The 12058-nt window shown below is 33.4% G+C and overlaps 2 protein-coding genes across 3 annotated transcripts; one reads left to right on the top strand and one right to left on the bottom strand.

Annotated features, from left to right (window-relative positions):
• Positions 1-5414: 5414 nt before the first annotated feature.
• LOC145111060 (putative nucleobase-ascorbate transporter 10) lies at positions 5415-8157 on the top strand. The gene is made up of 14 exons (XM_079047362.1): positions 5415-5466; positions 5574-5671; positions 5767-5943; positions 6038-6138; positions 6220-6295; positions 6405-6464; positions 6565-6746; positions 6826-6922; positions 7022-7108; positions 7199-7257; positions 7353-7444; positions 7520-7597; positions 7696-7853; positions 7951-8157. Exons 1-14 carry the CDS (start codon positions 5415-5417, stop codon positions 8155-8157), a joined length of 1524 nt encoding a protein of 507 aa, XP_078903488.1.
• A 132-nt stretch (positions 8158-8289) lies between these two features.
• On the bottom strand, positions 8290-10309 carry LOC145111061 (ABSCISIC ACID-INSENSITIVE 5-like protein 2). 2 transcript variants are annotated; one of them, XM_079047363.1, is made up of 4 exons: positions 10145-10309; positions 9071-9985; positions 8920-8991; positions 8290-8550 (listed from the first exon to the last, which is right to left on the bottom strand). In XM_079047363.1, exons 2-4 carry the CDS (start codon positions 9866-9868, stop codon positions 8470-8472), a joined length of 951 nt encoding a protein of 316 aa, XP_078903489.1. In that variant the 5' UTR covers positions 9869-9985; positions 10145-10309; the 3' UTR covers positions 8290-8469. The 2 variants fall into 2 exon arrangements, with proteins under 2 accessions (XP_078903489.1, XP_078903490.1); XM_079047364.1 differs by having other exon boundaries at positions 9071-10309.
• Between the last annotated feature and the right edge of the window lie 1749 nt (positions 10310-12058).

Genomic DNA, 12058 nt, shown 5'->3' with positions numbered 1-12058 from the left:
CTCCTTAATTCTCGCGTATTATTTCCCCATCTGTTCTTATCTTATTTGACTTGGCCTTTATTTTTCATTCGAATTCCCTTAAAACTCGGTTAAAGACGTTTGGAGTCTGTAGACGGGTTTCTTTAATCCCGCCCGCTAATAACCTAAAAATACATATTTGAAGATTTCATTGAGATTCCTTTTCGATTGACTTTCTCTCACTCAATGCGAACCGTAGCGTGGATGATGGCGAAGAACTTTCTCGGATGGCCACTATTCGCAAGGTGAGAACGCCTCTAAGGGATATATCATAAAGCTTAGGAACGATGGTTTTTATTTTATAGGGTTTCTAATCTATGCTTTTTCATTGTTCATACCTTCACCTTCGCGTGGCATCGCCCGAATGTCATCTCATGTGCGTACATTGCAGGTAATCGTCTAATTCCGCCTGTCAGCTTCTCATATGCCTAATTCCGCCTGTCAGCTTCTCCTATGCCTCTGTATCTGAATCCTTACATATGTTAATCTTGATATTTTTTTTGGTTACAGGTGCTTTGAATGTTTTTATTTCATTGCACATGTAGTTCTGCAAATGAGGGTTTTTTTGTTGGTAGAAAAAAGGTTTAAACTAGATCTGAAAGCTCTTCAGGTATAACATTTTGGGTTATACAAACTTTAAATGGGATATGTATGTTTTTACTATTTTTCCAGCTTGTTGTTTTTTAAATTCAGAGTTTGATTCGATTTTCCTCATGATTTAACAAATCATTGTTTTTGGGTGATGGATGTTTAGGTCGTTGAAGATCTAGAAATCGAAAAGCATTGCAAAATTTTATCTTCAATGGTTTTCAAAGCTTTTACATTTAGTAAAAAAAACACTAGGGGCTTGGTTGTAAGTAGAGACATGCTTTCATTATAAATCTGTTTCTTTTTGTTTGCATCTCCAGATTGATCAAAGAGTGGACGAGTATTCAATGAATGCAATGGAAAGAGGATAAATTTAGGTAAGCTTCTTATTTATAGAGGATTATATATTGGTTTTTTCCCTTTCATAAATGCACCATCTTAGCCTCCACCACCACCTGTCACATGCATCATTTGTTCCATGTTGCCTTCATTTGTTCCGGATCAATTCAAGGTATCAATATGGTTTAATTTTGTTGTATTTTTGTTTGATTTTTTTTGAAAATCGTTGAGTGTTCCAAAATTTTGCAGATCGTTTGATTCATTCGGAACATGGCCAATGAAAGGTTTTGGGTTGCCCTAAACTCCACAGTCTGCCACTCTGCCCCCTTTTCAAGGAGTCTCTCTTCCTCTGTTCTTTGGTGTTTGGCTCTCTCCTGAATCAACACCAGCTTCACGATCTGGCGATCTTCAATGACATCTTAGCTCCTCTTTACGCCCTTTTCTCATGATAGGATCGTAGATGAACCTATATCTTGTAAAAAACAAGTGCTAACTATCACTATTAACAATTTCAAGGTATTTGTTGTATGTTTTCTCCTTGGAACTCTTAATTTTGTTTTTTTTCCTTATGATTTTTAGGTTTTTTTAGCTTCAGTTGTTGAACTATCTACAGATGGTGAGAAAATAGGTATTTGTAGATGATACAAAAAAAGTAAAATGAAGCTATCTGCATTACCATCTTATGGTTATTCCCAGTTGATCCTCTCTTTCACTTTTAAAGCTTGATAAATCAACGCCCTCCTACACCAATCTCCTCTATTACCCACCATCCTTATGGTGTTCTAGCCAATTCAGTCTTGAATCTCAATCGGGATCAATCTCCTTTATTTACATTGTGATAAGCATTTTCAATTCTTTGTTGTTTTTTAATTTTCATAATAAAATATCATATTTTTGCATTAATTTATATAACATTATGTTTTGTATTTATATGAATATTGTTAAACCATGGGATGTGGAAACTTCTCTGCAAGAGATTGATTTACGTAAGGTGGAGCCTCACAATAAAAGGGTAAAATGGTAATTTACTCACATTAATTCAATTCCTTCGGTTCATAATAATACACATAGACTAAAGTGTAAAATGTTAATCTTCTCTCATTCAAATACTCATTCTGTAATCACTGGATGAAATGTCATGATGGTTGCTTTTAAATTTTTTTTTTTTTGGAAATTATGGAAAAGGAATATGGGTGAAAGATTTGATCTTGAATAACACGTGACTGAAGAACTTGAGGGTAATACTACTTACTGATATCTTTACTTATAACTATTTATTTTCCTTTTGCTTGTAACAGGTGTTTATTTGTCTGAAATCAAGGCTCTAGCAAGAAATAAAGAAGTTGGCCTAGGTTGGAAATGATGAATTTACTTTCTGTTGCTTTTGTTGTTTCTGGTGGGATGGACATAAAAAGAACAGCAATAGGAGGTTGATGTAGATTCAAAATGAAAAAGGGGTTTTTGTTTGGAGAGAAAAAGAACTGCAAGATCAGGTTACTTTAACTGGAAACTTGGATAATCGGGATGTCTTTTCTCCTATATAATCCTTGCATTTAGAATGTGAAAAGCTTTGAGCATGGATTTTTTCTTTAGCAATTATTAAAATTTGGTATCAATTGGAAGCAAGGTGATCATATTTTGGTACCATTGCTTTTTTACCTTATTATTCTTTTTATTGATACCAAATATAAAATGATTGTTGGATTCTTAAATCGCTGCAGGAGTTAATTAGTAGCAACAGTTAAGTAGCAGCAACAACAAAGAAGAGGCCCCAAAAATATTTGAGTATTAGGTAATATTTTGGTGCAAATGTGTATGTTGAAAGAGAGTTTTAGTGAAAACCATTGCCTATATGTTTGTTCGGTGCAATTATGGACTTTATTATTACATTTTTTTTGTTTAGTTTTAGTAAGAATGTCATTTAATACTGTTTCTTTGTTAACAATATCTCACAAACCATGGATTTTGGTACCTATGCAACAAGGACACTAGGATTTGATGAAATAGGATCTCACTAACCAAGGTTTTGATGAGCTTAATTGCAATGGTGATTGAACGAGATAAAAGTGGGAAGTAGAGTTTGTAATGATATTATATTTTGACTTTGACAGTAAAGATTAGCCATTTAATTAGGATTTCAAAACTTTCAGAAGATATCGATGGCCAAAATTATTTTAAACTTCACTATGTTGTCCCCCGCAGAAACCAAATAAGCGATAAACCGAGAATCTGAATATCACTGACCGATTCCAACCGAAACCGGAAAACCCGACCGAATAACACCATGGTTTTGGCCTTAAATTGCATTATGTTCGCACCTACAGAAACTAGATAAGCCATAAACCGAGAACCAGACTTAGAATCAAGAATCAAACCAAATATCATCGACTGGTGCAGCCGAAACCAGAAAACCCGAACGAATAACACTAACCGGTCACAACTAGCTTTGGTTCCTGTTTGGACAAGGGCCCGGAGGTTTTCCTTCCAAGTCATCACTAATGGCTTTGGTGGGGTCCTCTCTTATTTAAAAAGAAATTAACCCTAAGTCTTAATATTCATGGTTTATAATTATAATTTACTATTTGACATGGAATGGGAAACTAATATGTTTTTCTTATTAGATAAACAACATGTATTGTAACTTGTATAGTATAATCACATGTAGTGAAACGGTGGGTTAGTCACTGTAAAACACTACAACGTTTCTTTTGTTCTATTTTGTAGACAAAGCAAACACAACTAGGATTGTGAAAAAATGGGACCCAACAGGAAAACCTAAAACCAACATTTTTCGAGTCTACCGTTATTTGGGTTTGGGTAGGGTTTGGTATTTATTTTTAAAAAACGTTTACCGGTTCGGATTCAATGATGGTATTCTATGTTCCCAACCCGATTACCCAAAACCGTATTCATGAAGGAAATTTACTGCCAATCACTTCTATTTTTGCAAGCACTAGATTTTTATATTATTTTGTTATGTTGACATAATCCATATTCAAAACTATATTATGTTGAATATATATAGGAATAATTCATATTCAAGAGTTTATATTACTTGATTAGATTACATTGTTATGTTGGAAATAATCTTTTTTACTTTTTGCAAATAGATAATTGGTATACAAACTTCAATTTTCATTGTGTCATGTTATTGCAAATTAAAAACTAATAAATTTTCAATAAATTTGTTTTTTGGGTGTAGTTTTTATAATTTTTAGATATAATTTGTCTTCAAAGACTCGTATAATAATGACACAACTTTACAAGGTGATCTAACTTCTCCATCAAAACCACAAATTGTTACTTTCTAAAATTCTAATAGCTTTATATTTATAGACACGTGTCCACCAAATACAAACTTACCAATAACGTGGGTGTGTGGGTGGAAATTCCGTACAACTGTCTAAACCAAACACCTAGGCAAATTATATTTAAACAAACTATTCGACGCCGCCGCTTTGCGCGGGTAACGACTAGTATATATATATATATTAAAAACAAAAAACCCAAAAAAAATAATTAGATTACTTAATTTCCCCAATAAAAACTTTGGAGACCTTTATTAGTTCCATCTCACCATATTTACCATTTGTGTATATAATAACTTTTTAATATATCTATATTTAACTGGTTTAAATGATTATTTTTGTTTATTATTTGAATAAAAAATATTTAATTATTTCAAGTATTTAAAATTTGTCATCTATAACTTTTATTAAGGTATTATTATCATTTACTATTTTTCACTCGATACATTCAGTTTTAAAAGAGTCTTTTATCATACAACTATTTGCGTCATTGATCCATAAGATAATTAATCTATTTTGTACTTAATAAAAAAGAAAAAAATCACAGCCTTAAAAGCTTTATTATATTTTTCAGATATAAAATACATCCAACATGTAAAATCCTTGTTCTGCATTGATAGGTTCTTGTACAAATTATGGAGCACAAATATCAATAGGCAGCACAATTGCGTCACTCATTGATCATTAACCCTATAAGACATATAGTCATTATCTTTTCTTCATGTCAATAACTGCTCAATTTTATTTGTCATGTCATAAAGAATGTTAAACGCAAGTTATAAACTTGATATTAGTTTTGGTTGATGGAATGTTGCCGGATTATAAAGTGTTGAAGTTCAAATTTGAATATACAGTAAAGTAACTGAATTTCTTATGATTTCAATCAATTCCATATCTCAGACTTTATTACTAATGAATCAGTAACGGTCAAATTCATACAAATTTGGTTCATCATCAATTTCAAGTTAATTACACGCAACAATTCAAGAGTATTTCTTCTTCATTTTGAGCCAATTATATACACAAAAACATCGTCTCTTTGTTTAAGCCACAACAATGTCTAATAATCAAGGCCAGGGAGAATCCAGACAAAATCAAGGCCAGGGAGAATCCAGACAAAATCAAAATGCACCTAAGCAAGAGTTGCAGCCACACCCAGTAATGGAGCAACTTTCTGGTGTTCAATATTGTGTTAATAGTCCACCTCCATGGAGTGAGTACTCGTTCTCTTCTTCTAAATCTGTATAATTCTACACATTTAAGACTCAAATTCAAAAAAGATAGCTGATAATTCTTGTATATATCTTTTTGCAAATGTAGAGGAAGCAGTGTTATTGGGGTTCCAACATTACGTTTTGTCTTTGGGTACCACTGTGTTGATATCAACCATGACAGTTTCTCAAATGGGTGGTGACAATGTAAGTAATTAGTTAAAAGTATCCATTTTTTATCATCAATTATAGAATATTACATTCTATAAAGAATATGAATCTTGTTGAATGAATCAATCCAGGCTGAGAAAGCCAGGGTGATTCAAACGCTGCTTTTTCTTTCAGGATTCAACACATTAACGCAAACCATATTTGGAACTCGATTGCCATCTATTGTTGGTGGATCACATGCATTTTTAGTCCCTGTAATCTCCATAATTCATGCTAAAAGATATCGTATGTATCAAGAACCTCATCAGGTACGTACATCATCTTATCAAACATATTGACTGTTTTTTTTTCTTCTTCTTCTTCAATTCTAATGGTTTAATTTATTTGGTGTGTTGGAAAAAGAGATTTGCACAGACCATGAGAGGAATACAAGGTGCTCTTGTCATCGCCTCAGCTTTCCAGATGATTCTTGGATTCCTTGGCTTGTGGAGAAACATTGTAAAGTAAAGTGTTTGATGTTAATTACTCAATTTACTTATTGTATGTTTGTTTATATTAACTATATATGTGTTATGTATGTATAGGTATCTTAGCCCTCTTTCGGTTGTTCCTCTTGTTACTTTCACTGGACTTGGCCTATACCACCTTGCTTTTCCCATGGTAAGATCCATTTCTAGTTGTCAAAAAGATAATAATTGGGATGAAAGAAAGAAAAAGAAAGAAAATAACTTTTTCATTATTATTATTTTACCTTTTCTTGTTGTTTTAGTTGGGAAAATGCATAGAAATCGGGCTTGGGGAGTTGGTGTTGATAGTCCTCATCTCACAGGCAAGTTCTAGTTCTTGAGAAATCACTGATAATATTAGTTATATAATATAAAGAAAGTCAAACTAACTTTGTATGCATGATATTGATTGACTTTTTGTAGTATCTTCCTCCATATATGACTTCCAAGAGGCCAATATGTGATCGGTTTGCAGTGTTGTTTTCTATGTCGATTGCATGGACATGTGCTGGAATTTTGACATGGAGTGGTGCATACAACAAATCTACAGACACTTTAAACACTTGTCGAACAGATCATTCTGGACTTATACATGGAGCTCCTTGGTGAACTTTCGAACTTTTATTCAAAAATAAAAAAGTAATCTTATTAATTGTTATAAATGACTAACTAGTAACTACACAGGATCTATGTTCCTTATCCATTTCAATGGGGTACTCCTACATTTGATGTGGGTGAAGTTATCACCATGATAGTTGCTTCTTTCGTCTCTTCCATTGAGGTTTAATTCTAGATCTCCTCTACCTATGTCTTTAATTTATTTCTTCTTTAATTTCCTAAATGCATGCATTGACAAATTAATCTTTTTCTTCATGTGTAGTCAACAGGCTCGTTTAGTGCATCAGCAAGATATGGAAGCGCCACTCCTGTCCCACCTTCTGTTTTGAGCCGTGGTATTGGCTGGCTGGTATATATACGCATTACAAATTTAATTGAGATTAAAATAAAACTAAAATAAAAAAAATAGATAAATAACACATTTTTTTGTTGTTGTTAGGGAGTAGGGACTTTCATCGGTGGCATGTGTGGAAATGTTACTGGATTTGCTGCATCCATGTAATGACAACAACTTAATGATCTTGTGAACTTTCATATTAACAATATTTAGCCATTTTTTCCTTTTATGAAGCACAAAATCCCATGATTTGTAGTGAAAATTCTGGTGCATTGGCATTAACAAGAGTTGGGAGTCGACGTGTGATTCAAATATCAGCTGCTTTCATGATCTTCTTCTCAGTCTTTGGTATCCCCACCTTCTTTCCTTTCATCAAAATTTGCTCTCAGGCTAATTAACTAATAATTGTTTTCCATTCAACAGGAAAGTTTGGAGCTTTTTTTGCTTCAATACCTTTACCAATCTTTGCAGCTTTATACTGCATCTTGTTTGGTTGTGTATGTATGTCCCCCTTCCTAATTCATCACTACTATACATTTTCATATCTAATTATTTATCATCAATTAATTAATACACGTTAATGTTAAATTTGAATGCAGCTTCTGTAGGTCTAGGGCACTTGCAGTTCTGTAATCTCAACAGCTTCAGGACCAAAATCATATTAGGCCTTTCTTTCTCCCTTGGACTTTCACTTCCACAGTTCTTTCGAGAACATTGGGTCTCCAATCATGGCCCCATGCACACCCATGCAAGATGGGTATGTTAGGGCATTCATGTCTTTTACCATATTTTAGGGCTATGTTTGTTCTATTGATATCAGTATCAGTTAACAGTGCATATAATTTGGTTTGCAGTTTGATAACATGGTATCTGTGGTGTTGATGTCACATGCAAGTGTTGCAGTGATGATTGCAATGATATTGGACTGCACGATTAATCATGGGAAAAACGAGAATGGGAAAGAATGGTGGGAGAAGTTTGCAGTGTATGGAAATGATGTTCGAAGTGATGAGTTTTATAAACTTCCATGGAAACTTAACAAGTTATTCCCAGCCTTATAATTTATATCTTTCTAATGTTTGATGAATTTTGACAATATGACTTTTTTTTCCTTTCCCACAATATGAATCGAATTCAATTTCTTCATTGTCCAATTTTCTTTCAAAAAAATTATATAACTCAACACTACTAGATACGCCCAAAAGTCTTGTTGAAGTTACATATCCATGACATATAAATATGATACCTTGATGAAAGAAAAGAAAAAACTAAAAACTAAGACTAGCAAACATGAAACATGAAATCTGAAGTAGTCCCAGTAGGAGAAAGACATGAAGATTTGTTTGTACATATAATGTTTGACATGAAGAGTGTTAGAAAGAAGCTGAGGTTGTTCTTCTGAGTTGATACTTTGGTTCAGGAGGAGGTACACATGGCAAAACGTTCTCTGCCTCCTGCAAACAGATATTCATGATTTTGATTATATTCTAGTTTTCTTTTCTAAAAACAAGTAAATAGGTATAATTATATATGCATCAGCGACTTCAAAGAAACATATGGCAAGATGCATATATTCCCAACATACAGTAATATCTGTTTCATCATATATATGTATAATAAGTTAAGATATATATCTGTTTCAAGTTAAGATGTACTACTATCTTGTACTTGGGACACATTCATGATAGGTGTACTACATCACATCATAATAAGAAAGAGAGAGAGAGAATAACATAAATTATAGTACCAAAATATAAGGACATAATAAGACCAACAAAAGAACATTTGTGATCATAAAGCAGTATAAAAAAAAAAAGACATACCTGCTCTCTTCTGAGTCTTTCATTTTCCTCTTCCAAACGTGAAACTTTGTTCTCCAGTTCATGGGTATAAGCCTATCCAAGTTTATAGAACTTTCTTATAACATGATAGTATTTCTAGGATTAAAAATAAATATAAATTTGGAAAGCATACCTGTTTTCTTGCTCGTGAACGTGCAGCAGATTCCCTGTTCTTGATCATTCTTTTTTGCCTTCTTTCCACAGTCTTCTCCATCACATCTCCAGATGCAGCTCTTTTCTTGCCAGGAATTTGTGTATCAGAAAGAGTCCCCATCAATGGAGACATTGTCATCTGAGTCTCAGAATAAGCAGTCTCCATAGGAAGTGGCTGTTGAACTTGATGATGACCTGGCATAAACACATGTTGTGGCTGCTGTTGAATTGGCTGGATCTGATACTGCTGCATCCATTGTGCTTGTTGTGGATTGATATTTTGTTGGGGCAATGCAATTGATTCAACTCCTGCAACAGAAACTGGATTCTTCTTCTTCTCATGAGAAGATTCTGCAACAATCCCTGCTTTGGCCAAGAAATCCTCCAATGTCATCTCACCAAGAGTTGGTTGTTTCTCTCGGGTACTTTTCCTTTCAAGATTGTTATCATTACTAACGCTACTATGAGTAGTATTCTTCTTCTTTTGGATATCTTGCCATAGCTCATCAACTGTTTTCTTGCTAAGATCTGGCATGGATGATGTGTGTTGATGTACAGGCCCTTGATTAGATTCAGCTTCAGCACTCCAAACATTCTTGAGAAGCTCATCGAGATTCATACTACTCAAAGGTTTCCCTAAATCCCCTAATTGTTGTTGAACCTCATCCAATGTTAGGTTATACAAAGGGCCTTGTTTTGACAATCCGTTGGATTTAGGATGTTGGGTTCCACCATTTCCACCACCACCACCATGCGATCCCATGGTTCGAGTCCCCATAGATAAAACCCTAACCTATATACACTAATCAATTTCTTCGAAGAGATAAATTTCAAATTCCGAAATGGAAAAATCGATCCCTTTTCCTCTAAACAATCGAAATCCGCGACTCCTTACCTGCGATTTAAATTTCGAAAGAGAAACAACTCAAATCTGTATGATTTGTTAGCAGAATTCGAACTAAAGTTCATGAATTCTATTCGACCTTCCTAATTCAAGATAATCGGCGTTGAATGAGGAATTGATGATACAAACCGGATTGGAGGAAAAACTAACCAGAGATGCAAAATTTTGAAAAGGGGGAAGAATCATGGGGCTGGTAAGATGGATTTAGGCTCTTCTTCCATGCAGCAGAAGCAGCAGCAACATATGTTCACCATTTTCTTCCATAACAAAACATTTATTCCAGAGAAATCAGCAATCTTAGAACACAAGTGATCAATTATATACTCGGATGTAATAAAATAACCCAAATTCAATCATACTCCCGTTAAATAAATAAATAAATAGAAAATTACATAAAAACCCTTAAGTTTTTTTAAAAATTACACTTTTACACTAAATCATTTTTATACCTAACCTGGAAGTTTTCAAGATTTGTTGCATGCATCCGTCATTTAGCAGAATTCACCATTCTGAGCGAGTTACCAAGCTGATGTGACATCAAACGTGTCATGTTAAAAACATTTTTACCCCCGTTTAGCAACGTTATGTCTTGAGAAGCCAAAAAACCAACTTTGCGTACCTCAATGGAGCTGGAAACCTTGGGTTTTTGCAAGTAATTATTAACATAAAATGGGGTTTAAGAGGAAATGAAGGCTTATAGGGTGGTATAGTTTCAAGATTGAGACAAAAAGTTGGGTAATTGAAGGTGTTGGTTGAAGAAATACCTGGACATGTATAATATTTTGTCATGTAAGATATAATTTTTTGTTCTTTCATAATGTTGTTGGTGTTAATAACGTGTGTTTGGACCCAAAAAACTGACCGGAACCGGTACGGTTGGTACCGCATAAGGTATGTCGGTCTGGTTATCAGTTATGCATTTGGCTCTTATTCGGTTACCGGGAAAACAAGGTTCGATATTACCAAGCGATTCCAAATAACAGAAACCGGTAGTGCAACAATTTGTATTCTGTTTCTCTCATGCTTCTATTCATAGTTGTAAAATGTCTCTATACCTATTTCCAGGGCCGGTCATGAGGATTCAAATGCCCAGGACGAGCCGGAAAAAAATGTCCTTATACCCTAACATGTAATGAATTAATTATATAAACTGAAGTTTTTTTAAAACGACGATAAACTTTATAGCAATAAACATAGAAAAATCATAGTATTTTAACGAGTAATAACATATCGTAACATCTAAACGACAACCAAAAATGAAAATGGGGCCTAAGTAATATATATATATATATATATATATATATATATATATATATATATATATATATAATAAATTTAAATTAAAGGCTGAATTGGAAAAACTAAAAAAATAAATTAAATTAATAAACAAAATGACAAATATAAATTTATAAAAGTTTAGGGGCTAAATGTAGAGTTTTTTGAAATTGATTTAGGTCCCGTTTGATAGTTGCTGACTGAGAAAGTGCTGATTGGGAAATGTCTGTCTGAGTAAGAAATTCTTACTGGGTAAGAAACCATGTTGTTTGATTGTACATCTGATTGAATGTGCTGACTGATGCAAAATGACTATTTTACCCTGATGTTCTATACATTTCTATGAAACAATAATAATAATAATAATAATTATTATTATTATTATTATTATTATTATTATTATTATTATGATAATAATTATAATAATAATCAGTGTTATACAATATATAAAATGTTTGACCAACTATAACAAAAGAAAACTTCTAGTTTAGAGGTAAATATGGTGGTTTGTGAGTGTGAGGTGATGGGTTCTATTCCCAGCATTCTCTTTTTCACTGTCGGATTTTAAAAGCTCATGGGTAACTTTGGAAAACTTTTCTCCATTTCTCAGTCAGCTAAGTCCTAACTTCTTTTTCACTCAGATCTTGCTGACCGAGTCAGCCACCTAAATTTTATTTATCAAACAACTTCAACTGACCGAGTCAGCCAAAAATGTCTACCTGACTCGGTCAGACACATATCAAACAGGGCCTTAGTAAAGAGAATTGGATAAATTGTTAAGTATGGATC

The sequence above is a fragment of the Lactuca virosa genome, chromosome 5 (genome assembly GCF_052849685.1).
Source record: "Lactuca virosa cultivar CGN04683 chromosome 5, Lactuca_virosa_CGN04683_v6, whole genome shotgun sequence".
Lineage (NCBI taxonomy): Eukaryota > Viridiplantae > Streptophyta > Magnoliopsida > Asterales > Asteraceae > Lactuca > Lactuca virosa.
The sequence above is the reverse complement of the archived record's forward strand: the minus strand, read 5'-3'. Positions and strand labels throughout refer to the sequence as shown.

Coding starts and splice junctions, on each gene's coding strand:
- LOC145111060 (XM_079047362.1), top strand. CDS start 5,415: ATGGAGCAACTTTCTGGTGTTCAATATTGTGTTAATAGTCCACCTCCA. Junction 6,139..6,219: donor TTGTGGAGAAACATTGTAAA/GTAAAGTGTTTG, acceptor ATGTATGTATAG/GTATCTTAGCCCTCTTTCGG. Junction 7,598..7,695: donor CATCTTGTTTGGTTGTGTAT/GTATGTCCCCCT, acceptor ATTTGAATGCAG/CTTCTGTAGGTCTAGGGCAC.
- LOC145111061 (XM_079047364.1), bottom strand. CDS start 9,868: ATGGGGACTCGAACCATGGGATCGCATGGTGGTGGTGGTGGAAATGGT. Junction 8,992..9,070: donor GTTCACGAGCAAGAAAACAG/GTATGCTTTCCA, acceptor AAACTTGGATAG/GCTTATACCCATGAACTGGA. Junction 8,551..8,919: donor AAAGACTCAGAAGAGAGCAG/GTATGTCTTTTT, acceptor ATCTGTTTGCAG/GAGGCAGAGAACGTTTTGCC.